Below are 26550 nucleotides of genomic sequence, written 5' to 3' on the forward strand. Positions count from 1 at the left end.
AAGCACTGGAAGGAGTTCTTCTTCTACATACGACTTCCCGAGCGGCCAGCGTTTTGCCGACCCAGCCGGAGCTCGGCAAATTCAGAAGCAACCCGGCTTACCTTCATGCGGCGAACTGGTTGTCCGGTCAGCGGTACAAGATCGACCAGTTGCTTCTCAAGGGGGTGTTGTATATTTTCGGATTATCTCCCGTTCGGGCCAATCTCCCCTACCGCATGAGTAAGGACTTTTTACTCTCCTCGCCTTTTTTGTCTAACTGATTTTAATTTCTTCCCTTGCAGCTGAAGTCATGTGGCGCTCCAAGGCCACCGATCATCTGAAGTTGAAGGCCGTGGAAATTGAGGCGGCGACTAAAAAAGAACTCGCCGAGCGGGGTCTAATCCCCAGCCGCCCGGCAGCTACAGGAGAGGGGGGGACGCAGTCCGCCCCTGAAACAGAAGTTACCTCAGCCGCTTCAACGGAGGTTGAGGCGGATCCTGTTTCCTCTGCTCCAGCAGAGCTGGGAGTCCCCCAGGTCGGGGATCCCCCACTGGAAGTTCGGCGGAAACGTCGAAGAGACCCCAGCCTTTCGCCGACCCAAGAAGGCGAACCACAAGCGCCGATCGAGGTCGGTTCGCCAGATCGCACGCCTTCGCAGATCGGAACCTCAGTGGCCTCGCCCACCGCACAGCCCTCTGGCTCTCCTCCACTGACTCGCCGTCGCTTACGACGGTTGGGCGAAACTTCAACCATTGGGGAGTCCTCGGGTCAGGCGACTGAGGCTGAGGAAGTGCCGTCCGACCACCCGACCGTCAAGACTACCCTTCGATTCCCATCGGAGGAATATTTATTGTCTGCTGATCGGCCATCAAGCCCCGTTCATGAAATAACCCTGACGGGCCCGCTCGCCAAGCTCTTCGAGGACGCCCAGATTCAAGTGGCCCTCATGACGCCCAAGCAGCTCGGCGATAACAACATGCAGCAGGCCACTCAGGTAAATTCATTTTTCTTTCTGTGCTATGCTACTGTTCGGTTCCTCATTTTATTATTTCCCTTACAGCGCTGGGCTGAGCAAATCGCCACTAGCCATCGGCTAGCCGAGCTGGAGGATCTCCTGGAGAAACTCCAAGTGTCAGGGGGTCCATCGGCCGAGCGAGAGAAACAAACCCTCGAGGCCGAACAGAAGAAGTCCGCGCGACCTGTCTACAGAGGTGGCTCGGCTAGAGGGCCAAGTCAAGAAGCGCGAAGCGGATGCCAAACGCGCTACTGCCCGGAAGAAGCGGGCGATTGCTGATCTGGACAAGATGAAAGTTGAAGTCCGAGCTCTAGATCAGCAATCTAAGGATCTGAAAGCCCAACTAGCTGCCGAACGGGAGGGGCGCTCTGCTGAGCGCACTAAAGCGGAGGTGGACCAGAAAGTCCTCCAAGATTCACCTATCGCTTCCCGAGCGGCTTTCAGAAAGTACAAGGAAGGGGAGCCGAGTCGCCTAGCAGCAGCGCGCCAAGACTACCTTCGCTCGGAGCGGTTCGACGCAAAATTCGGCGGCAACGTCTCATCCACTTTCGCTGAGGCGGTCAAGGTCACCATGGCGTACTTGAAGAAGAGTGGCCACCTTCCTGTGGGAATGCACATTCCAGCCTCTGACCTGGCGGCCATGATTGACGATATCCCGGACGCCTTTTTCAATTTTGAGGACTCGGAGTGAGGCGAATTCTTCCAAGTACTTCCTGTATCTCATCCGCTCGGCGGATGTAAAATTTTTGTACGTGTCGTTCGGCCTAATTGCATTCCTTTGCTTCTATTTTTGTCTGTCCTTCATTGCCCTCTTCTGTCTGTTTGGTGCTCATTTGTAGAGTCAGTTAAGCTATACGTGTCTCCCACTAGACAACCGATCAGGTTAATCAATTGACTCGTTTTCCTCGAAATCGTTTAGTGCTTGGCTATACTGTTTGAATGCGAAGTATTGGCAAACCGACGGCCGATCGGACTTAAACAATTTAGTTTTTGCGAATGCTCGTCGCGCGGATGTTTATAGACAATCGGCGCGGTTCTCGATCTTTAACGACGGAGCTCGTCAGTCTTCCACTCGGATTTTATAGCCGATCGGCGCGGCTCTCGATCTTTAACAACGGAGCTCGTCGGCGCGGATGTTTATAGCCGATCGGCGCGGCTCTCGATCTTTAACGACGGAGCTCGTCGGCGCGGATGTTTATAGCCGATCGGCGTGGCTCTCGATCTTTAACGACGGAGCTCGTCGGCGCGGATGTTTATAGCCGATCGGCGCGGCTCTCGATCTTTAACGACGGAGCTCATCGGCGCGGCTCTCGATCTTTAACGACGGAGCTCGTCGGCATGGATGTTTATAGCCGATCGGCACGGCTCTCGATCTTTAACAACGGAGCTCGTCGGCGCGGATGTTTATAGCCGATCGGCGCGGCTCTCGATCTTTAACGACGGAGCTCGTCGGCGCGGATGTTTATAGCCAATCGGCGCAGCTCTCGATCTTTAACGACGGAGCTCGTCGACGCGGATGTTTATAGCTGATCGGCGCGGCTCTCGATCTTTAACGACAGAGCTCGTCGGCGCGGATGTTTATAGCCGATCGGCGCGGCTCTCGATCTTTAACGACAGAGCTCGTCGGCGCGGATGTTTATAGCCGATCGGCGCGGCTCTCGATCTTTAACGACGGAGCTCGTCGGCGCGGATGTTTATAGCCGATCGGCGCGGCTCTACGGTTTAGCGTCTAGGCTAGACGGCCTGTAAGGCTAACTCCTTACCAGGTCGAGCGACCTTGGCCTTCATAACTTATCTCGCGCTTGGACAGTCTTTGTGCCCGGCCGAACGGCACGGGTCATTTGCTTGCGAATCCAATCGGCTGGGAGGCCTTTACTATTCGGGCGCTTGGTTCGGATAATCCATATGCCCTTTTCACCTAGCTTGGAGAACGTACTCCTGGCCGAACAGCTCAGGGTCTGCTTCGTCGAGCATTTTGGCTCGGATAATTTACCTCCATCCGGAAGGTACTGGGTCTTCGATCTTCGAGCGCTTGGCTCAACCCATTTACCTCCGGCTAAACGACGCGGGGCCTTCGTTCCTTGTTGACGATGCCTTATATTTGTTCTCTTGATTTTTCATTTCTGCATTTCAAATATTCAGTCGAAAAAAGTACACAGGATGATTTACATTGGCACACCTTTCACCCCGCCCGGTAAGGCTGGAGGTGGTTCGCGCTCCACGGTCTATCTAGCTGTCGGCCGTCCTCATCCTCCAAATAATATGCGCCCGAACGGACCTGCCCACGGTGCTTCAAGCTTGCCGACGTCCCCGACCGGTTTGACTTTCTTCTAGACAAGGTCGCCGACCTGGAATGATCGGGGAATGACGCGGCGGTTGTAGTTTTGCTTCATTCGTTGACGGTATGCCATCAGCCGAACGGATGCCTTGGCTCGTTCCTCGTCAATCAAATCCAGCTCCATGTTCCTCCGATCGGCGTTGTCTTCATCGTACAATTGGACCCGGACGGACTCGACGCCGAATTCAACCGGGATGACTGCTTCGCCGTCGTACACCAGATGAAAAGGTGTGACTCCCGTCGCTTCCTTAGGAGTCATCCGGATGGCCCATAAAACGCCCGGCACTTCATCCGGCCAACTTCCTCCCACGTGGTCGAGCCGAGCGCGCAGAATACGGAGAATTTCCCGGTTAGCTACTTCGGCTTGACCGTTGCTTTGGGGGTAAGCCACGGACGTGAAGTGTTGCTCAATGCCATAGCTTTTGCACCAATCTTCTAACACCTTCCCTGTGAATTGCCGCCCATTGTCGGAAACCAACCGGCGAGGGATACCGAACCTACAGATGATGTGTTGCCATATGAATTTTTTGACCATGTGTTCGGTGATCCTGGCTAGTGGCTCGGCTTCCACCCACTTGGAGAAATAATCGACCGCCACCAGCAAAAATTTCCTCTGCCCGGTCACCATCGGAAATGGACCCACGATATCCATTCCCCATTGATCGAACGGACATGAGACGGTTGATGCCTTCATCTCCTCTGCCGGTCGGTGGGAGAAGTTGTGATACTTCTGGCACGAAAGACATGTAGATACTGTCCGAGCGGCGTCTATTTGTAAGGCTGGCCAAAAGTATCTAGCTAGCAGGATCTTCTTAGCTAATGATCGTCCGCCCGGATGCCCTCCACACGATCCTTGATGTACTTCTTGGAGAATGTAAGCCGAGTCTTCCGAGCTCACACATTTCAATAGCGGACGTGAGAAAGCCTTCTTGTAGAGCTGATCACCGATGAGTGTGAACCGACCGACCCTCCTCCTGAGCAGCTGGGCTTCATCCCGATCAGCCGGTGTGGCTCCCGAGCGGAGGAACTCTATGATGGGTGTCCTCCAGTCGCTTGGAAACGTGAGGCTTTCCATCCGGTCGACGTGCGCTACCAGCAATACTTTTTCAATTGGTTGCTGAATGGTGACCGGCACTATAGAACTTGCTAGTTTGGCCAAGTCATCGGCTACCTGGTTCTCCGTTCGGGGAATCTTTCGAATAAGGACCTCTCGGAAAGTAGCTTTGAGTTTTTCAAAGGCTTCAGCGTAGAGCTTAAGCCGAACGCTGTTGATTTCAAAGGTGCCAGAAAGTTGCTGAGCGGCCAATTGTGAATCCGAATAGAGTGTCACCCGACTGGCTCCTACATGCCGTGCTGCCTGCAGTCCGGCTATGAGGGCCTCATACTCTGCTTCATTGTTGGTGGCTTTGTAGTCCAACCGGACAGATAAGTGCATCTTTTCTTCTTGGGGTGAGAGTAGCAGTATTCCAATACCACTTCCGAGCCGAGTGGAAGACCCATCCACATATATCCTCCGCATAGCTTCCGGCTCTGGCCTCTGCACTTCGGTCACAAAATCAGCCAAGGATTGCGCTTTGATCGCCGAGCGGGGCTGGTATTGGATGTCAAATTCACTTAGTTCTGTCGTCCACTTGATGAGCCGTCCGGATGCTTCTGGATTCAACAGCACTCTTCCTAGTGGACTGTTTGTCCGGACGATGATGGTGTGAGCCAAGAAATATGGTCGAAGGCGCCGAGCGGCTAGAACCAAAGCAAAGGCCAACTTCTCGAGCCCGGTGTAACGAGATTCAGCATCTTTTAAAATGTGGCTTAGAAAATACACCGGTTGCTCTTCGCCGCTCGCCCTCACAAGTGCTGAGCCTACAGCATGTTCAGTTGACGACAGATAAATATAAAGTGACTCACCCCCGATCAGCTTGGCTAGTATAGGCAAAGAATTAAGATATGTCTTCAATTCTTCAAATGCTCGGTCGCATTCCTCGTCCCAGTGAAATTTAGTGGCCTTGCGCAAAATTTTGAAGAATGGTAGGCTTCGGTCGGCGGTTTTGGAGATGAATCTGGATAAAGCAGTTATCCGACCGGTCAATCGCTGCACTTCCCTTGTATTCCTTGGAGGCGGCATGTCTTGTAGAGCTTTCACCTTGCTGGGATTGGCTTCAATTCCCCGCTCGGTCACTATGTACCCCAAGAAACGCCCTCCTTTTGCTCCGAACAGACACTTTTGAGGATTTAGCTTGACTCCATATTTGCGCAGCGTTCGGAAGGTTTCTTCCATGTCCTTGAAGAGGTCGGCCGCTCGGGCGGACTTGATAAGGATGTTGTCCACATAAACTTCCAGATTCCGCCCGATCTGCTCTCTGAATACTTTGTTCATCAAGCGTTGATAAGTGGCCCCGGCATTCTTCAATCCGAACGGCATCACATTATAGCAATATGTGTCGTCGGCCGTTACGAAGCTTACTTTTTCTTGATCTTCCCGGGCGAGCGACACTTGATGATACCCTTGGTAGGCGTCGAGCATACAAATTAATTCGCAGCCAGCCGTAGAGTCCACCAGCTGATCTATCCGGGGCAGGGGATAAAAATCTTTGGGGCATGCTTTGTTTAAGTCCCGAAAATCAATACAGACTCTCCACTTGCCGCCCGGCTTGGAGACTAATACTACGTTAGCCAACCAACTCGGAAACTGTACTTCTCGTATATGGCCGGCCTCCAGAAGCTGCTCGACCTCCGCTCGGATGATGGAGTTCTGCTCGGCGCTGAAATCTCTTTTTCTCTGCTTTATCGGCCGAGCGTCCGGTCGGACATGCAACTCATGCTGTGCTATGCTCGGCGAAATTCCAGGCAATTCATGTGTCGACCAGACGAATACATCATGATTTCGTCGGAGGCATTGGATCAGCTCCTCCTTCTGCTTCTCCTCCAGATCAGAGGCAACAAAAGTCGTGGCCTCCGATCGGGTCGGATGAATCTGCACCTCCTCTTTTTCCTCATAAATTAAGGCGGGTGGCTTTTCAGTGATAGCATTTACCTCGATTCGAGGCGCCTTCCGAGCGGAGTTGGATTCTGCTCGGACCATCTCTATGTAACACCGCCGAGCTGCTAATTGATCTCCCCGTACCTCTCCCACCTTGTCTTCGACGGGGAACTTTATCTTCTGGTGGAAGGTTGAGACGACTGCTCGGAATTCGCTGAGCGCCGGTCGTCCCAAAATGACGTTGTTGAGGTAGCCAGCCGGATCTGTCCGACCGGCTGAACTTCGTTACCCGTAAACCCGTAGAGCGGGGTTGTCATGGGAAGCAGCTCGGCTCGATCAATTTGCAGCTGGTCAAACGCCTTCTTGAATATGATGTTGACCGAACTCCCTGTGTCAACAAATATGCGGTGAATAGTGTAATTTGCTATTACCGCTTTAATGAGCAGGGCGTCGTCGTGGGGCACTTCGACTCCTTCTAAGTCCCCGGGCCCGAAAGTGATTTCCGGTCCACTTGCCCGCTCTTGGCTGCAACCGACTGCGTGGATCTGGAGCTGCCGGACGCCTGCCTTTCTGGCTCGGTTGGAATCTCCTCCGGTCGGCCCACCAGCAATAACATTGATCTCGCCGCGGGAAGTATTGCTCCTATTTTCCTCTTCCCGAGTGGCCGGTCGGGACCGTTCTCTGGATGCTCGGCGATTCTCCTGTATTGGAGATCGCTGCCGATCGGACGTCTGTTGATGTCGCCTCTCGGTGTGCTGCCGATCGGACGTCTGTTGATGTCGCCTCTCGGTGCGGGTCCGGTCGGCTTCATGGGTCCTGTGTCTCCTGTCGATGGAAGGAGACCGTCGTTCGGCATTTCTAGGAACGGGATTAGCCACGAAGGGAAGACTTCGACAATCCCTCGTGTTGTGCGTATCCGTCCGGTGGAAGGAGCAGAACATAGGGGTCCATCTCTTCTTTGGCTTAGGCCGAGTGGCAGCTACCTCTTGTACATGGGACCTCACACGAGGGGAGCGGGTTGCTTCGGCCCTTGGTCCCCTCGGCGGTTGATGAGCGGCTAAGGGTCTCCGCTCGGCATGAGGAGCCCGTTCGGTTGGTGTTTCTTTTTTCCTGGCTGCCTGCGCTTCTTCCACGTTGATATATTCATTGGCCCGGTGCAGCATATGATCATAATCTCGGGGCGGCTTTCGGATGAGCGACCGGAAGAAGTCCCCATCCACAAGGCCTTGCGTGAAGGCATTCATCATTGTCTCCGATGTGGCTGTGGGAATATCCATCGCCACTTGGTTGAATCGCTGGATGTAAGCTCGAAGCGATTCTCTCGGCTCTTGCTTGATTGCGAACAAGCTGACACTTGTCTTCTGATAACGCCGACTGCTGGCGAAGTGGTGGAGGAAGGCCGTTCGAAAGTCCTTGAAACTAGTGATAGATCCGTCCGGCAGCCTCCGAAACCACCGTTGAGCCGATCCCGATAGAGTGGTAAGAAAGACTCGGCACTTTACTCCATCTGTATACTGATGGAGCGTAGCTGTGTTATCGAACTTACCCAGATGATCATCCGGGTCTGTTGTTCCATTGTACTCGCCGATCGTCGGAGGCACGTAATGCTTGGGCAAAGGGTCTCGTAGAATAGCCTCCGAGAATTGGCGATTGATCCGCTCGGGAGATGAATCCTCTCGGGGAGCTTTCCCCTTTCTGTCTTCTCGCCTAGGCATTTCGTCGGAAGAAGATCCTCTATCTCTCCGAGCCGGTACGGCTTCAGGGGTGCGGAATAAGGCCCGATGGAATGCGACGGTGGCTTACCCGACGCAGATGTTGCTTGCTGCTCCCGCCGCTCGGCTGACGCTTTTTGTTTTTGCTCCACAAGTTTGGCGGCCCTCATCTCGACCAGAGCATCCAACTCTTCTTGTGAGAGTGCCACATTATGTATTCTTCCAGCCTCGTCCATTGTCTCTGTTCGGATGCAGGTGCGTTCCCACAGACGGCGCCAAATTGATCCTGTCCGAACCAGGGGTCAATGAACGCTGGGGATGTGGCGCTCCATGCTGGATCCTCGAGTCCTCCGGCGAACCTGCAACAAAACCGAGCCGGGAGGGGTGTCCCGGCGACGGCCCTCAGACGCTCAAATCAGGCGAGGAAATAGATGAAGAGGTGTCTCAGAATCAGAAGACCTGTGTACCTCCGGTGAAGAAACGGAGCCCTTATATAGACCTCTCCAAGGAGCCTGGGCGCGCCAATCGAAGCAATCTACTGTTTTCGACCATGCCCAGGTATGTGTCTGTCAGAAGGACTATGCCCAGATATGGGTCTGTCAGAAAGACGTCCATAAGGCCATACCGCTACTGTATCAACCTCTCCATGATGTGACGGCGAGATCCTCCATCGTGCACTCTTGTGTACGGCATAATCATCAGACATGCCTTTGCTGACATCCCATATTCTGAGCCGAACGGATAGGCCACTCGGCTAACCTTTGTACCCTCGCCCTTGTCCTGGCCGAACGGACCACCCGCTCGGCCCTTCGGTCCCAGCCGAGCAGACGCCCCGCTCGGCCATTCGGTTCTCCCGCCTTGGCGTCGGAAACCCCAGCCCATGACTGGGTTATCTTTGGTTCCGCTCGGACCTACTCAGCTGCTCGGCGCGGCCATTAACCGCTTAGCCCTCCATCTGTCCTCAAGCTGAGACCCTTCAGGAAGTGGATCCCCCATTCTTACCGCCGGATCACATGATAATTTAAACCAAACGTACCCTTATTCTTATAGAGGCTAAATATTCCTCTAGAAAAGAATTAGACGCTTATAGAGGCTTTTTTCCTATTCTCTTTAAATATATATATATATATATATAAATATATATTTAATACATAAAATAATGAGTCCTAAGAGCACCTACAACGCGGCGTTAAACGCCGCGTTATAACGCTACTGTGCATTAACACCGTGTTGCAGCATGCCAACATGGCGTTCAATAGCTTGAACGCGTTAAGTGTTTGTGGGGTGGGCCAGGGGCGGTCCCACCCCATGTGCAAAATTATTATTATTATTTTTTTTATTTACGGTACATGCAACGACTTTTTTTAAATTGTTAACTTTTTTTTTATTTTTTTACCAACGGCAGATGCAATGCAACGGCTTTTTTTTAATATAAGTTTTTAAATAATGATTTTTTAAAATAATAGCTTTATATTTTTAAATTAAAAATTAAATAACGGCTAGTTATTTAACGGTTACTTTTTAACGGCTAGTTATTTAACGGTTACTTTTTAACGGCTAGTTAACCGCTAGTTTGAAATTTCGACTATAAATATCCATCCATATGTGTACATATTTTCATTCCCACTCACTACTCTTTCAATTTTACTCTTAAAATTCTCTCTCCATCTATTTTTTCAAGTTCCTACCATCTTATTTTCTATCCAAAATGGATGAAAATAATAGGACATTTTTTACAAATTTCTTGAATTCTACAAATAACTCGCAAGAATATTCATCTTCCCAAAATCCACAAATTCCACCAAATTATCAATACCCATATCCATTTCCCAATATGTCGTTTCCTCCACAAAATCTTCAAAATGTCCAAGGTTTTGGAAATTCTATGAATCATCTGAATTATGCCCCTCGAGGTTCATATCAACCGCTTCCCGCCGAATATTAGCTAAACATGAGTCATCCATATTTCACGCCGTCGGCTGTTCATGGATATGATACCCCGCACACAACTGGTATGTCTTTCACTCCTTCGATGTCAAATGAACCTGCAACTCCGACTTTTGTCCCGTAGACTCAACTTTCCGACCGTGAATCCCCAATTGAGGTGGTTAATTTAGAAAAGCCGGTTTCAAATGCTGAGGGTACAAGAAAGCGTTCAAGTTGGACAAAGGTTGAAGACGAGGTCTTAGCGAGAAGTTTTGTCACTATCAGTGATGATCCAATAATCGGCAATGATCAAAAGGCGGATGCTTTTTGGGGACGGGTTGCAAGCTACTACAATGAGAATCTTCCCCTAGGTTCAAACATCAGAAGTGCAAATGTTATACGGTCACATTGGTACAATACAATCCAAAAGAAGGTATATCGATTCAACGCAAATTACAATAGTATTTATAGTTCATATCGAAGTGGTCACAGTGATAAAGATATATTGAGGTTTGCGTACGAAAAATATCCATCCGAAAACAATGGTGTTGCATTCAATCTCGAACATGTGTGGAGAATTGTCACTTTGTAGCGACAAAGAAGACGAGGACCTCAGAGTCTGGAGCAAGCAACACCTCCTCCAACCAAGATGTGAGTATAGACTTGGATTATGAAGATACTCGTCCAATGGGGCAAAAGGCAGCAAAAAGAAAGGGAAAAGATAAAGTAAAATCGACCATGGAGGATCTGACAGTAAACTATAATAATATTATCACAAAGTTCACTGAGTACACAAGCGTGAAGAAGTCCGAAGTCGATTTGAAACAAAAACAACTCGAAGTAGAGGAGATTAAGGCAAAAGCTGCATTGTCCAAATCTGAAACTAAGAATCGTCGCTTGAAGTTGAAGGAGTACGAAATATTGAACAAAGACACCTCGCAGATGATAAAGAAGCAACTTATCATACATGAATGCCTATCAGCCTATGCAAAGATATTAGGTCGAGATAGAATATCTAAATTGTTTAATTAACGTTCATTTTCTAGTATTATTATATTTTCGAGTGATTGTAATTTTTAATTATTGTATTTCTCATTTCGATTAATGTGATTTTTAATTATTATATTTTTATTTAATATGGTATATGTTCATATTTATTTAATAATGAGTATGAACGTTAAAAGGGATGTGAGTGAAAGAATGATGTTGTTATAACGAATATATGACAGTGGGCCTCATATTTTTTTGATGATGTGATAGGTGTTATAATGCTAGAGCACTGTGGATGATAAAAATTGAGGCCTGCATGATTATGACCTGTGCCTAAAGCCGAACATGTTCAAGAGCCTATCAAAAAGTTTTTTATTTTCATTTTAAATTTTAAATTTTAAATATTTTTTTTCAATCCATCCGCATCCAGCCACGTGGAATTAGAGGCTAAATACTTCTCAGAAGAGGCTGCCGCGGTGGTTCCTTCTGCAGCTTGGTTAGCATCCTTCTCCGGCGACTGAAATACGCTCAATAAGGAGACAGCAGGAGTCTGCAAGCAGCCGAGGAGGTAAGCGTACGATTCCATCCGCGTGGGCATGGTCTCAAGGGCTTGGAAGTCGATCGTCGGGCCCATAGAGACGGCCCTCAAAGACGGCGCCGGTGAAGTCATTGAGGGCGAGCTTGAATTCCCGATGGAAGTCACGGCAGGGCTTGATGGCGGGCGGGATCTCGTCCGAGTGCACGAAGAGCCAGGCGTTCATCCCCTTGGCGCAGGGCTGAAGGGGCTCCCACCGGGTGCCGGCGATGGCCTTCTCCACAAGCGTATTCTTGGCAACGATGAGCTTCGAAGTGGGAGGAAGGGATCCACGGAGCGCCTGCAGCTGCCGTACCGTGAGGCCGTGGCACCAGATCCCGGCGAGAAGGTGGCAGTTCTGCAGCTCCCGACGCACCGTCTCCTTCTTCATACGGGACACCACCGCGCGTATCGAGGGAGGGTGGTGGACAAGGCGGAGCTTACGGATGTCATGTCCGGAGGAGGAGGAGGAGGAGGAGGGCCCTTGTCGCCGCCGTGGAAGCCCGAAGCCTAAATGGTAGCACAATCCCAGTTTAATTCTCGACTGAAGATGACGTTAAATGCTTTAATTGACGTGTTTATTGATCACAAAAAGCATCAACGGCGGAGAGCTTTTCTTGGCTGAATTAAAATTATTTAAATTGAAAATTATATTTTCTCACATTTCCGATTTAGAATATTGTTTATCAAAATATATAATAACAAATTAACAATCAAATTCAAAAACAAAATCTCCATTAAAAAAACACATCATAAAATTTATTTAATTAATGTTAAAAGACCACACACATCAATTTATGTATATGTAAATATTCGAAGCTTTATTTAATAAAGGGGCGAGGAAATAAATTGATTTGATATGTAATTAGATAACATTCTAAAGAATTATTTATTTTTATTTTTAATCTTATTTATCGACAAATTGATCTTCGTTCCAACTATTTTCCAGTTAATATAAGATATGAATGGAAAAGTATTTTAATTAGCGTAGACTCTTTAAACACAGAAACATCTAGAATTCTTATCGGATTCGGATCCTGCTTTCGTCGTTTGATCCGGTCTCATAGAAAATGATCTACAGAAGAGTCTAGAACCACGCTTCGCTTCTGCTACATTATATATTCCAACTCTTCCTTCAACCCTAGTCCTCATTTTCGCCCACATCTCCGGCGCCGATCGCTTAGTGGAATCAAACAGATCCTGCCATGGCTGCCGAGACAGAGACGTTTGCGTTTCAGGCGGAGATCAACCAGCTCCTCAGCCTCATCATCAATACTTTCTACTCCAACAAGGAGATCTTCCTTCGCGAGCTCATCAGTAACTCCTCCGATGTGAGTTCTCGTCCTCCCTAATCTCGATCATGAGAACAACGTTTTTGCTTTGTTTTTTTTATGAAAGAATTCTTCGTTGTTGCTGTCATGGCTGTAATGAAGGCCTTGGACAAGATCCGGTTCGAGAGTCTCACGGACAAGAGCAAGCTCGACGCTCAGCCGGAGCTCTTCATCCATATTGTTCCTGATAAGGCCACGAATACCTTGTCCATTATTGACAGCGGTATCGGTATGTCAAAATCCGATCTGGTTAACAATCTCGGTACAATTGCCCGGTCCGGTACCAAGGAGTTCATGGAGGCCCTCGCTGCTGGAGCTGATGTCAGCATGATCGGCCAATTTGGAGTTGGGTTTTATTCTGCGTATCTGGTGGCTGAAAGGGTCGTGGTGACCACCAAGCATAATGACGACGAGCAGTACGTTTGGGAGTCCCAGGCTGGGGGTTCGTTTACGGTTACCCGGGATTCCTCAGGGGAGGATCTTGGAAGGGGAACAAAAATCACTCTCTTCCTCAAGGAGGATCAGGTAACACCAAACTTTACTCAACCATTATGTAGCTTGTCGTTTACAGGATTGCTTTATTCTGCTTGCTTTATTCTGCTTGCCTGTAGAAGAAAAGTTTATAATTACTTTTCCATAGTTTAAAACTTGTATAAAATCGATTATTGCTGGAAAATATTCCGATTGCATAATTCTATATTGCTGGAAATTCCTCAGTTTGTATTTAATATGTGGGGAGTTGTAAAGTATCTATATGCTGGCGTTATGTGTACTCCACAATTACTCTTCTTATGAATTTTTAAGAATTCCTAATAGTATGTTTAGTTATTTTTCATCCAAATCCTTTTTTTGATTATATGTAATTTTTGAATTTTTAGTTTGTTTGTAGAATGCATGACTCTGAATTTGTATACGAAACAGTTTCTAAATTTAACTCCATTAACGTTGGAACTAGCTTTCAACAAATAGGTTATTCAAATATGATTGAAACTAGAGTGGAATTAATTATGATATGAAACTTGATGGAGAAATGGTGTTTATTGTAGATGTAGAAATCTTTCATGTGGCAATTACTCTAAACAAAATGTATTTAGTCTATTTCTCTCTTCTAATTTCCTTGCATCCTCATGTGATGTTAAACATACAAGTGTTTGACATATTAATCTTTTAGCAAAACTATATCGATGACACTGATGTTGTGAATCATATTCTCTTTGCTTCACTAGGCTGCTATCTGTAGTTGTAGATTATCTCATTGTATAAATTTGGTGTGATTTTTCACAGATTACTTGCTTATCCTTCACTTTTTAAGCTCTATGTTTCGAGATAGAATCATAGTGGTTACCTAGAATCAACTGTAGTAATTGCCATTTGGTTGTTCATTGTACTTTGTTTCAACAACCATGTTTGATAATTAAGATTGTCGGTGGTACTAACTGATAAGATGAATGACTGGATGTATTATTGCAGTTGGAATATCTCGAGGAACGCCGCCTTAAAGACTTGGTGAAGAAGCACTCTGAATTCATCAGCTATCCCATCTCCCTGTGGACTGAGAAAACCACTGAGAAAGAAATCTCAGATGATGAGGATGAAGAAGAAAAGAAAGACACTGAAGAGGGCAAGGTGGAAGATGTTGATGAGGATAAGGATGAGAAAGAGAAGAAAAAGAAGAAGATCAAGGAGGTTTCCCATGAATGGTCATTGGTCAACAAACAGAAACCCATCTGGATGAGGAAACCTGAAGAAATCACCAAGGAAGAGTATTCTGCTTTCTACAAGAGCCTCACAAATGATTGGGAGGAGCATTTGGCTGTGAAACATTTCTCGGTTGAAGGCCAACTTGAGTTCAAGGCAGTTTTGTTTGTGCCAAAAAGAGCTCCTTTTGATCTCTTTGACACTAGGAAGAAGCTCAACAACATCAAGCTCTATGTTCGTCGTGTTTTCATCATGGACAACTGTGAGGAATTGATTCCTGAGTACTTGAGCTTTATAAAGGGAATTGTGGACTCTGAGGACCTTCCACTCAATATCTCAAGAGAGACGCTTCAGCAGAACAAGATCCTCAAGGTTATCCGCAAGAACCTGGTGAAGAAATGCATTGAGCTCTTCTTTGAGATTGCTGAGAACAAGGAGGATTACAACAAGTTCTACGAGTCATTCTCGAAAAATCTCAAGCTCGGAATCCATGAAGATTCCCAGAATAGGTCTAAGATTGCTGAATTGTTGAGGTTTCACTCCACCAAGAGCGGTGATGAGATGACAAGCCTCAAGGACTATGTTACAAGAATGAAGGAGGGCCAGAATGACATTTACTATATCACTGGTGAGAGCAAAAAGGCTGTGGAGAATTCTCCCTTCCTTGAAAAGTTGAAGAAGAAGGGCTATGAGGTTCTCTTTATGGTTGATGCGATTGATGAATATGCTGTTGGCCAGCTGAAGGACTTCGAGGGCAAGAAGCTTGTGTCTGCTACAAAGGAGGGACTGAAGCTGGACGAGAGTGAGGATGAGAAAAAGACAAAGGAAACTCTAAAGGAGAAGTTTGAAGGACTCTGCAAGGTCATCAAGGAAGTGCTTGGTGACAAGGTTGAAAAGGTCGTTGTCTCTGATCGCGTGGTTGACTCTCCCTGTTGTTTGGTCACTGGTGAGTATGGATGGACTGCTAACATGGAGAGGATCATGAAGGCTCAAGCTCTGAGGGACTCCTCCATGTCTGGTTACATGTCGAGCAAGAAAACTATGGAGATAAACCCAGAGAATCCAATCATGGAAGAGTTGAGGAAGCGGGCTGATGCTGACAAGAATGATAAGTCTGTCAAGGATCTGACATTGTTGCTCTATGAAACTGCCCTCTTAACTTCCGGTTTCAGTCTTGATGATCCCAACACTTTCGGCAACAGGATTCATCGCATGCTCAAGTTAGGTCTCAGCATTGATGAGGATGACAAGGTGGAAGACACCGACATGCCTGCCCTTGAGGAAGGGGATGCAGAGGAGAGCAAGATGGAGGAAGTTGACTAAGCTTTTCAATGCTGCTTGTTTTGCTGGAGTTCGTGGTGCTAATTTGAGTTTATGGTTTTGCCGTGTCCTCTACTTATCCATGCCTTGACAAAGTCTATTTTCCTTGCAGTAGCCTTAAGACTAATAGAAGCTTTAAGTGCATTTTATTTTAATATCTACTTGGACATTTTGCTTAATTCTATCTTAATTTGATATTTAGTGAAATATCTAAGATCAAAGTGGAGCATGGGTTGGTTATCGGTGACAGTGTGGGAACTCTACAAGCTGCCTTTTCGTTATTTTCTTTTCATTTTAGTTCTAAATCAATTGAAGAATTCATTAAAGTTATTAGTTTCCCATTTTCCCCTCTAGATTTCTGATAGTTCGAATGATTCTTTGGCCTTTTGATTATTCATCGTGTACTTACAGCCCTCTGGAGGGGCTGTAACACCCACATGATTTCTGATGGGAAAACCTTTTGCATTGTCTATGCAGTATTATAAGGATCTTTTAGTCTTGTGCAGCTCTTAGGAACACAGGAATGAGCTAATTTACTTGATTATTTTTGGGTTTTGAACAAGCAGTTCTTTCATTTTGTCAAGGTTCATTATGGAAGGGGACAATACGACCTGCAACAGAAACTTGCAAAAGAGGAACAAGAGCTCAACTATTTAAAGATGGGTTACTAAAAAAATCTTATTGTTCTATCGAATTAATAGATACATAGTGATAACACATGGCCATATTCCTATAACAATTTTATCAAATTTAACTCAACTGTAATAATATTAGATTGTGGTCTTGCATCTTTTGGAAATCTACAACTTATTCCACTTTGGTTAACAAAGCATAAACCCTAGGAGACCACACAAAAGCAAGGCCAAAGAAATAAGGCTTTGGCTCTTGCGTCCTGTGCGTGAACTGACCGGCGGCTGTGGGGCACTAGCCATGCAAGAAATCCCTAACCTGTCACCGTGGCATTCGTTCGCGAATAGCCCTGGAGGGTAGTTCCCGTAGAGATGGATGTAACTGAACATGATTTGCGCACAGTCATTCGTCAAATTGTTTATTTGTTCAGCATACGGGCATGCAAAATCCGTGAGAGCTCTGCAACATTGATCTGCCGGATACCGGGGACCCTTGCACCGGCTTGTGATGATTGTATAGTTCATAAACTCAAAGTTCACAGGGCAACCTAGGCAGTGATGCAAGACGAGTTAAACTACAAATTCATGATAAATCCAATGGATGACCACAGAGAAGCAAGAAAACTCTACATAGCAGTTTCTTCCAATGATCCCTCATTCACATGATGAATGAAATCACTCGGCTCTTAGCTAAAGCTACTGGTGCAAATATTGCAATATGATGACCTTAGTAAAATGTCGAGTTACAAATCTTTACTCATTGTTGTTGAAGGACGCATTCCCTTACACTGTATATGAATCCATCAAACTGTTCTTTGTGAAACGATGGGCAAAGACAATGTGGAAAAACTAAGTGAGAAACAAGACAGTCAAATCAACTACATGATGCTAAATCTCCTCGAATCATTCGCAGCTACTAACTCAAGTCTGTGCTATGGATTAGCATAAGCTTTTTCAAATCAATAACTGATAGCTTAGATGGTCAGGGTCTTCAGGTACATGGATCATTAGCGGAGCTGAAATGAGTGGGACTAACACAGCTTTTGTTGTATTAAATCAGGGACTACAAATTCTTCATCGAAGTTAATAATCATTGACCCAGTTTATTGAAAAAGAAAAAAATAGGCAAAACGTGCGTTCGAGAAACGCAATGGATCTCGAGGATAAATCTAAGAAAAAGATGGTTAAGGAGGTAAAGAAAGAAACAGAGAATGAAATCTTACTAGTTGTTGCTTGGAGCAAGCTCCGACCACCAGATCCATGAGGCACCGACGCATCATCTAAAGCCAAAAACATTTCGTAAACTCACCAAATCAGGCTCGAAAGACCAAATTTCACCAAAAAGAGAGATCACCTGAGATAAAGCTCGAAGCAGCCGCCAATCCAGCGATCGCCGAAAGAACAGCAACCATTAACGAGAGCTTTGGATTCGAGTCCATTCGGCGCCTTCGTTCGCCGCCTCCTTCGATCAAGGGAAGAGGAGAGAAGGTCTAGGTCTCCGAACCACGAAATCGTTGGAGATGGGTAAATCGGCGATCGCCACCGATTCCGAAACTAAAACGGCGACGAATATTTAAAGAAGAAAAGAAATTCAGCGATTTACTGAAACCGCGTTCTTAGTCGTAATACCCACCCAATACGCGAACCTGACTTTCATATTTATCAAATAATTTCCAATTATATCCTGCTGTATCACAATCAGGGTGATCAATTGATTTCTAAACTTGTTATATTTGACCTATAATATGTCAACCATTGCGCACCTTTTAAAAATAACTTAAAATTATATTTGCAATAAACACAATAAACTTAGTTTGAAATATTTATGTGATGTCTAAAATTATCAAGGCGGATCGGCTCGTTATTCGGACGGATTGAAAAATAATCAATCTAACTCCAGGTGGATTGTTAATTAGACGGACCAATTCAAGAGCATGGTCGGCCTATTTGAGGCGCTAAATAGAAAATTTTTTTTAGATCTTTAACATTGTTTTAAAAAAAAAACCCTCAGGTTGAGATCGAAAATGGTAATTTAATTTATTTATTTTTTAACAAATTAAATATTAATTTTTAAAAAATATTTTTTTTATAAAATTTAATTTTCTCACCTTTTAAATGTAAAATTATTAATTAAATTTTCATATATTCGAATTTTGATAATCAAGATAAATATAAATTTTATGATATTAAACAGAGTATTATTATTAGATATAATAATACACTAGATAATAAGTTTACAATTCATTTAGTTAAAAAATGAGTGTATTCAAAGTTATTTCAAAATAAAGAAAGATAGAAGTGTGTCTAATTATTTAAATGAAAAATAGATAGAGCAAACCTTAAAAAAAGAACAAAATTGAGTAAATAAGAACAATGAAATAAAATAATAATATAAAAAAAAATCATGTTCTCATGCTCAACTCATCATCATCTGAAGCACAAAAAATAAATAAATAAAAAATAATATCCAAAAATGACAAAACTAAATACAATACTTAAAAAATAAAAATCGCAATGAGACCAAATCAGCTATTATCATTTATCAAGAACTAAATGGAAGTCTTTTTAGACACAGAGCAAAAGAAAAAATAAATTATATTTTTTATTAACTAAACGAGAATAATTGTAAATGATAGAATGGAGACAAAGAAAAAATCGAATAATTTATAACTGTAAATATATCTAAATAAAAGTTAAACATAATGTATATTAAGGAAGTGGAATGGTAGAGGTATCTAACTCTTTATTACTAAAAAAATAATAAAATCTTCTATTTTGATCAGAAACAATATGCATGAATACTGATCCTGCCCCGAAGTTGAGGAGATGGCCGCCGGGAAGTAACGCTGAGGTGGCTCTTCGTCTTCACTGATGATCCTACGCCCTTACAACCACAAGTCGTTAGTGCCAAGCCGGGAGGGGGTTCCCGGCGACGACCCTCCGACGCCCAAGTCACACACCGCCAAGTAAAGATAGGAGCAAAAAGAAAATGATGAATAGTAACTACAAGAGATGTCTCCTGCGTACCTCCGCGGCGGGCGATCTCCCTTCTTATATAGAGCCTCGATGGATAGATTGTACACTTCCCGAGTGGACACGCTTCCCCAAGTTTTCCCTAAAAGCTAGTATCGAGAAGGTGTCCCTGACACTTTACCATAACGGGGCGAGCATATCTCTACAGAGACGGCGGAAGCTTCTCCTGTATGATTCTCTGTCTTGCCGTTCGATTTTCTGTCCATCTGCGTCGATCGTCGGCGGCACTGACTCCCAAAAGGATGTAGACACGTGCCCCTACTGTTCTTGTTTGTCGGCTACTAGTCTGACCGGGCTCTCCTCTATTGGTTCGGTCCGTGTGCCGCAGTTGATCGGCTAGAGTATCATTTGCCTTTGTGCGCTGCAAGCTCGGTCGTCTCTCACCGAACTCTATTGACCGATCGGCTAGGGAGAGCTTTTCGGTCGGTTGATCAATCTATAGAGAGCTTTCCGGTCGGCTGGTCAATTAGTTGACCCCTCTGACCTTGACGCCTACCGAAGCCCTGAACTTCCTCGGAGGTGGGCCCTCCTGAGTCCTCCCTGGGTCATCCCCATTTGGAGGATGTCGTCGACATATATCTCCAAATTTCGCCCGATCTGCTTTCGGAACACTTTGTTCATCATCCTCTGATAGGTGGCGCCAACATTCTTTAGCCCGAACGACATGACCTTGTAACAGAACGTCCCATCAGCAGTGACGAAGCTAACCTTCTCCTAATCTTCACACGCGAGTGGCACCTGGTGGTAGCCTTGATAGACATCAAGCATGCAGATCAACTCGCATCCGGCCGTCGAGTCCACCATCTGGTCGATCCATGGTAAGGGGTAGGAATCCTTGGGACATGCCTTGTTTAAGTCTCTGAAGTCGATGCATACTCGCCATTTATTACCTGGCTTGGAGACCAACACTACGTTGGCGAGCCAGGTCGGAAATTGAATCTCCCTGATGTGTCCGGCCTCTAGCAGCTTGTCAACCTCGACCCGGATAATCAAATCCTGCTCGGCACTGAAGTCGTGCTTCCTTTGCTTGACTGGTCGAGCGTCTAGCCGAACATGCAGTTCATGCTGTGCCATGCTCAGGTCGACTCTAGGCAGCTCATGTGTCGACCAGGCGAATACGTCGTGGTTCCTTCGCAGGCAGGCGATCAACTCCTCTTTTTGCTGGTCTGGTAGATCGGAGGCTATAAAAGTAGTAGCTTCTGATTGGCTGGGGTGTATCTGTATCTCCTCTTTGTCGTTGTACACCAATGTGGGAGGCTTTTCCCTGATGACGTTCACTTCCATCCGCGGGCATTTCCTGGCGACTTTAGCTTCTTCCTTGACTATTTTCAACGTAGCAACGTCGGGCCGCCACCTAGTCCCCTCGAACCTCGCCCACCAACTTCCCGATAGGGAATTAATTTTTTGGCAATAGGTTAACACTACGGCCCGAAACTTGTTGAGGGTCGGTCGACCTAATATCACGTTGTACGCTGAGAGCGCATCCACCACAATGAAATTCGTGGTGCGCGTCCTAATCAGTGGCTCTTCTCCGAGCGAGATGGCTAACCTCGCTTGCCCGATCGGCAAGACCTCGTTGCCGGTGAAACCGTATAGTGGAGTTGCCATGGGCAGGAGCTCAGCCCGATCAATTTGTAATAAATCAAATGCTTGCTTAAAAATAATATTTACCGAACTTCCCGTATCGACGAAAGTCCAGCGGATGGTGTAGTTGGCGATTACTGCCTTGATGATCAGCGCATCTTCTACTCCCTCCAAGTCCTTGGGGTCGAAACTTTTAGCTAGAGCCCTAGAGCCAATCATTTGATGATTGTATTATGGACTTGTTGTATCATATTCTATATAAATAAAGGCATTTGGTTTTTGGTTATTATACTTACTTGTATTGGTGTCAAATAAACTAAGTATAATAACGTCCTTGAGTAGAAGGTTCTCACCTATATCAATCGGTTAGTTGAACCGATAGTGAGATGATATAGGAAACACTACTCTTAATCATTCCTAGTCGAGTATTAACATTCAGGGACAATGTTAATGCAATAAGACTAGCATGTAGGTCAACTCGATGACTTGATCTCACAAGTCATGGATATAGAGATATCAAGTTGACACATGGGTATGCATTGGAGAATGTATACTGAATGACCCGCCATGAGAAAGTATCATGGATCGTTATATGAGTGTCATATACTTTCTCATGTGACTATTAGTATGACTACTAGTCCGTAGACCTGAAGTCACCATGGTTCCCTACATAAGGAGTTATGTACTTTGATTTCGTCAAACGTCACCCGTAACTGGGTGGAGTATAAAGGCGATTACTGGGTATGTAACAAATTATGCGGAGGTATGTGAGTGATGTAGATGGGATCTTTCCCTCCTATATGACGGAAGAGACATCGGTATCCTTGATAGAGTGAGACCACGAAGTGCATGGCCATGCCCAAATGAGTCAATATGAGATATTGAGCTCATTTGATTGAGTGAGTCTACTTGAAGTTCAAGATTTAGATTAATTAGAGGATGACACGGTCTATGCCTCACATTGATCAATCTAGATGTCTAGGATAGAAGGACACTTGTCATATATTGTGAGGAGTCACAATTAGTAGTCACAAGGTGATGTTGGATCTCAACATTCTTGTAACTTGGGTAGTAATGATGTTGATCCTGTCTGAACCAGGAGTCAACGGACGCTGGGGACGTGGCGCTCCCTGCTGGATCCTCGAGTGCTCCGGCGAACCTGCAACAGAACCGAGCCGGGAGGGGTGTCCCGGCGACGGCCCTCCGACGCTCAAATCAGGCGAGGAATAACAAAGGAGGTGGCTTCAGAGATCCAGATGCGCGTACCTCCGGTGAAGAAATGGGGGTCTTATATAGAACTATCGAAAGAGCCTGGGCACGCCAATCGAAGCAATCACCTGCTTTCGATCATGCCCAGGTATGGGTCTGTCAGAAGGACATACCTAGGGCCATACCGTTACTGTATCCACCTCTCCGTGATGTGACGGCGAGATCTTCCATCGTGCGATCTTGTGTACGGCCTATTCACCAGACATGCTTCTGCTGACATCCCATATCCCGAGACGAGCGCCTAGGCCGCTCGGCTACCTTTGTATCCTCGCCCTTATCTTGGCCGAACGGAACACCCGCTCGGCCCTTCGGTCCCGGCTGAGCGGACTCCCGCTCGGCCCTTCGGTCCCAGCCGAGCGGACTCCCGCTCGGCCCTTAGATCCTCCTGCCTTGGCGTCAGAAACCCAAGCCCATGGATGGGTTATCTATAGCTCCGCTCAGACCATTATCCGCTGGGCTAGCCCTCCATCCGTCCTTAGGCTGGGACCCTTCAGAGGGTGGGCCCCCCATTCTTACCGCCGGATCAGATGTATTGCTAGATACCGCTCATTACTTATGTTTCTAAATGAGTTTAGGGGCATTGCCAACGTTACAAGAACCTATTGGGTCACACACAAAGAACAAGTGGATGGAGATTAGGTTCATATAATGAACCAAGAGGATTATATTCATTTGATGAATCAAATTGGATTAAGAGTAATCCTAATTGGGCTAATTGAGTTGGACTCAAGTTGATTCATATGTTCAATGAGTCTAATTTAGATTATGACTCATTGAATCAATTTAATTAAATGAATTAGATTCATTATATTAAATTGGCTTGAATTAAATGGTTGGATTAGATCAACCATGAGAGAGATTAAGTCAAGTTTGACTTGACTTGAGAGGAAGATGAAGAGTCAAGTTTGACTTGACTTTATGCCACCTCATTGGTGAGTTGACATTAAGTGGACCAATGATGATGCTCCACATCATCATGGTTACTTATGTGAAGTGCCACCTCATAGGAGTTACCAAGAGTTGTTACTCTTGGTATCCCATGGAGGTTACAAGCCACTTAATTAGATGAAAAGAGTTTCATTTTGCAAGTGTAACTCTCATTCAAGTGTTCTTCCTCCTCCTAATCTCTCTTCTTGCTCCTTCTCTTCTCTTGATCGTGGGTTTCAAGCAAGGGAGAAGAAAGGAGAGTGAATCTAATCCAAGAAGAAAGGTTAGTGAAAGTCACATAGAGATTTTAGAGGAGTGTGTTCTCTTCTTTTCCTTTATTCTTCTTCCAATCCTACCCGAGAGCCCTAGAGAGTGCTAGCACACTTGTGGTGCTCTCTTCTCCATCCTTGAGTGTTAGAGAACACTTCTTGTTCGTGTGGATATCACTAGAGAGTTGTCTACGTTGACAACTTCGAGATCCGGCGTACCGTTGGACGAGTGAGATTTGCGAGGGCACGCTTCAAAGGTATAAGGCTTTCCCTTTGTAGATCTACTGTAGATCGACGTTTAAACTCGTACTCGTATTTTTCGTAAGTTTTCTTCGCACGAGATCCAGTGGCATGGGTGATTCGGGGTTTCCGCGACGAGAAAACGCGATTTTCGCAGCCCGAAAAACCCAACAGAAACTGATCTCTGGCCTTTCCGCCTTCTCCTTGCTGCAACCCACTGCGTAAATTGATAACTGCCGAGCGTGGCTCTTCCGAGCTGGGTTGGAGTCCCCTCTAGTCAGGCCACTTGAGATCATTCCAATTTCTCCGCGGGAGGCGTTTCTTCTATTTTCTTCCTCTCGTGTAGGGTGTCTATTCCGATCAACGGAAACACGAGTAGGACTCCGATCTCGCCGATGATGCCCTTGTTGGTCTCACGCCTTCCGACCATCGGTCATTTGCTCGGTTCTACGTTCGGGATGTTGCTCTGGGGTGGGCGACCGGTGTCAGTATTCCCTCAGCTTTGGTCGGTGCACATTAGGGTCGCCACGCACTCCTAGGTGTTGTGCGTTCCTGACTGGTGGAATTTACAGAACATTGGGGTCCATTTTTTGCTCTTCTTCTGCAGATTAGCCTCCATATGCACTACATGTGTCCTTGGCTCGGGATACTGTTGTACTCCTGTGGCCCGGGGTCCATGCGGGGGTTGGTGGTTGTTGGACACTCTTCGTTCGAATGGCGCGTGGGGCTCAGCGGTGCTTCTTTTCTGCGGGCTGCCTGTGCTTTTTCTACGTTGATATATTCCGTTGCCTTCTTCTGCAGGTGAGCAAAATCTCGTGGTGGCATGCGGATGAGTGACCGAAAGAATTCGTCTTCTACGATGTTGATACAGTCTGACCTGGATGTTGTTTTGATGTTGACACTGATTTAAGTTTCAATCAGATATTGAATTAACTCAGACAAATCAGGGTTGACTTGGTTGACCTGATTAATCTGATTGGGAAAAGTCCGAGCAAGGAGCTTGGCATTGGAGAAGTCCTGGTGAGTGAAGCCAGGCAATTGGAGAAGTCCTGGTGAGTGAAGCCAGGCAATTGGAAAGTCCTGGTGAGTGAAGCCAGGCAATTGGAAAGTCCTGGTGAGTGAAGCCAGGCAATTGGAAAGTCCTGGTGAGTGAAGCCAGGCAATTGGAAAGTCCTGGTGAATGAAGCCAGGCAATTGGAAAGTTCTGGTGAGTGAAGCCAGGCAAGGGAAAATCCAGATGGATCAAGGGTGATCGGACATCTGGTATTGGGAAGTCCAAGTATGGAAACTTGGCATGTATAGTCGGAGAAGAGCTCGGTAGCTCGGTCTCTGGACTGTCAGGATTAAGGGTAGCAAGCTTGGAAGCTTGCCTCTTAAATCACAGCCTTGGATCGGTCTGATGACCGATCCAGTGGCACAAGTGGCACGGGTGATCGGTCGGCAGACCGATCCAGTGACACTAAGTGTGCCCTGATCGGTCTACGGACCGATCAGTAAACACTCAGTAGCATACTGTGTTGTTACTGATCGGTCCGCCGACCGATCAGTGAGAACTCAGTAGCATACTGCGCTACTGTATCGATACTGACCGGTCTCGGGACCGGTCAGATTAATGCCTGATCGGTCCGGAGACCGATCAGGCTTGTGCGCGCGACACCTGATCGGTCTGGGGACCGATCAGGTTAGTTTCTGATCGGTCCGCAGACCGATCAGTAACGATCGAAAAAGAGATTTGAACGTATGGATCGGTCTGCAGACCGATCCATATTATAGTCTGTTTTGCATGCACTTTCTCTGATTCTTTCTGATTCAAAGTTGCTTTTGCCTAAATATTTCTAACCATCTGCTGCAAGATTTTGAGGTGCAGGTTACTGGTAATTTGCAATTGGTTGATTTCAAATTGAGCTTCATTAGTAGAGGATACCAGAGAAACTTTTGCTATGTTCCACTGTAAACCTGTTAAAGCAGCAAAGTCGTGGCTGCGATCTGGCGGTGATCTGGCATCGATCAGCTCAACTCATGGTGATTGGGTGGAGCTCAGAGACACCAGTGAAGACCAGAATTCCATTGGTGTGAGCTCAGATGATCAGATGAGAAAGAAGCGTGATTGGCAATGCTATGGCTGGATGCAGAGATTTGCTGCAGTTTGGCAGGGATCCGTTGCGGGCGAAAGGCAGAGATGGCAGAGACATAAAAGGCTGGTTGAAGAGAGGGTTAAGAAGAAGTTTTTCTGGAGAAAAGAAACTCTCTGTCGATCGGTGCAAAAGCTTTGACGCTCGGGGCTGAGAAGCGGCTGTCTCGACTTGCTCTCTGTTTCACTGACCTTCGCGTGACTGTAAGCTTAATTTTCATTCTCCTAAGTCACCAAGCTCAGTAAGTCTTGTGCTATATTCTACATACCTGTTGAGATTTTGTTGAGAGGTCACTCCACCGAGAAGGAGAAAGTTCATAGCCGGGTGTTCACCGGGGTTGATCTACCGAAGATCGGCTTGTCCACCTTACGGACACCGAGGAGTAGGGGCAAGTTATCCCCGAACCTCGTAAACACTTGAGTCACTGTGGTTTGCTTTGGTTCTTCTCTTATTCTTATTCTGTTCTTAACTTGTTTTCCGCTGCGCTAACCACTCGTGTGAGTTTTATCTTTGAGTTTTAGCTTTTGAAGAGGCTATTCACCCCCCTCTAGCCATCCAGGATCCTAACAAGTGGTATCAGAGCTTGGAGCTCTTCATCCGGCTTAAC

General features: G+C 46.3%; 2 protein-coding genes and 1 pseudogene across 2 annotated transcripts; 1 reads left to right on the top strand and 2 right to left on the bottom strand.

Annotated features, from left to right (window-relative positions):
• Positions 1 to 11334: 11334 nt before the first annotated feature.
• On the bottom strand, positions 11335 to 12663 carry LOC121995182 (annotated as a pseudogene).
• On the top strand, positions 12659 to 16067 carry LOC121997561 (heat shock protein 81-1-like). The gene is made up of 3 exons (XM_042552030.1): positions 12659 to 12842; positions 12945 to 13367; positions 14313 to 16067. The coding sequence occupies exons 1-3, from the start codon at positions 12717 to 12719 to the stop codon at positions 15861 to 15863; spliced, it is 2100 nt and encodes a 699-aa protein (XP_042407964.1). The 5' UTR covers positions 12659 to 12716; the 3' UTR covers positions 15864 to 16067.
• A 457-nt stretch (positions 16068 to 16524) lies between these two features.
• On the bottom strand, positions 16525 to 18132 carry LOC121997562 (GPI-anchored protein LLG1-like). The gene is made up of 3 exons (XM_042552031.1): positions 17844 to 18132; positions 17713 to 17769; positions 16525 to 17037 (listed from the first exon to the last, which is right to left on the bottom strand). The coding sequence occupies exons 1-3, from the start codon at positions 17926 to 17928 to the stop codon at positions 16682 to 16684; spliced, it is 498 nt and encodes a 165-aa protein (XP_042407965.1). The 5' UTR covers positions 17929 to 18132; the 3' UTR covers positions 16525 to 16681.
• Between the last annotated feature and the right edge of the window lie 8418 nt (positions 18133 to 26550).

The sequence above is a fragment of the Zingiber officinale genome, chromosome 6A (assembly GCF_018446385.1).
Source record: "Zingiber officinale cultivar Zhangliang chromosome 6A, Zo_v1.1, whole genome shotgun sequence".
NCBI classification, from domain to species: Eukaryota; Viridiplantae; Streptophyta; class Magnoliopsida; order Zingiberales; family Zingiberaceae; genus Zingiber; species Zingiber officinale.

What these genes read in the sequence shown, in the direction of transcription:
- LOC121997561 (XM_042552030.1), top strand. Translation starts at nt 12,717, where the DNA reads ATGGCTGCCGAGACAGAGACGTTTGCGTTTCAGGCGGAGATCAACCAG. An exon ending in TCATCAGTAACTCCTCCGAT is followed by an intron (nt 12,843 to 12,944) that starts GTGAGTTCTCGT and finishes GCTGTAATGAAG; the next exon opens with GCCTTGGACAAGATCCGGTT. An exon ending in TCTTCCTCAAGGAGGATCAG is followed by an intron (nt 13,368 to 14,312) that starts GTAACACCAAAC and finishes GTATTATTGCAG; the next exon opens with TTGGAATATCTCGAGGAACG.
- LOC121997562 (XM_042552031.1), bottom strand. Translation starts at nt 17,928, where the DNA reads ATGGACTCGAATCCAAAGCTCTCGTTAATGGTTGCTGTTCTTTCGGCG. An exon ending in TGCTTCGAGCTTTATCTCAG is followed by an intron (nt 17,770 to 17,843) that starts GTGATCTCTCTT and finishes TTTTGGCTTTAG; the next exon opens with ATGATGCGTCGGTGCCTCAT. An exon ending in CTTGCTCCAAGCAACAACTA is followed by an intron (nt 17,038 to 17,712) that starts GTAAGATTTCAT and finishes ATCACTGCCTAG; the next exon opens with GTTGCCCTGTGAACTTTGAG.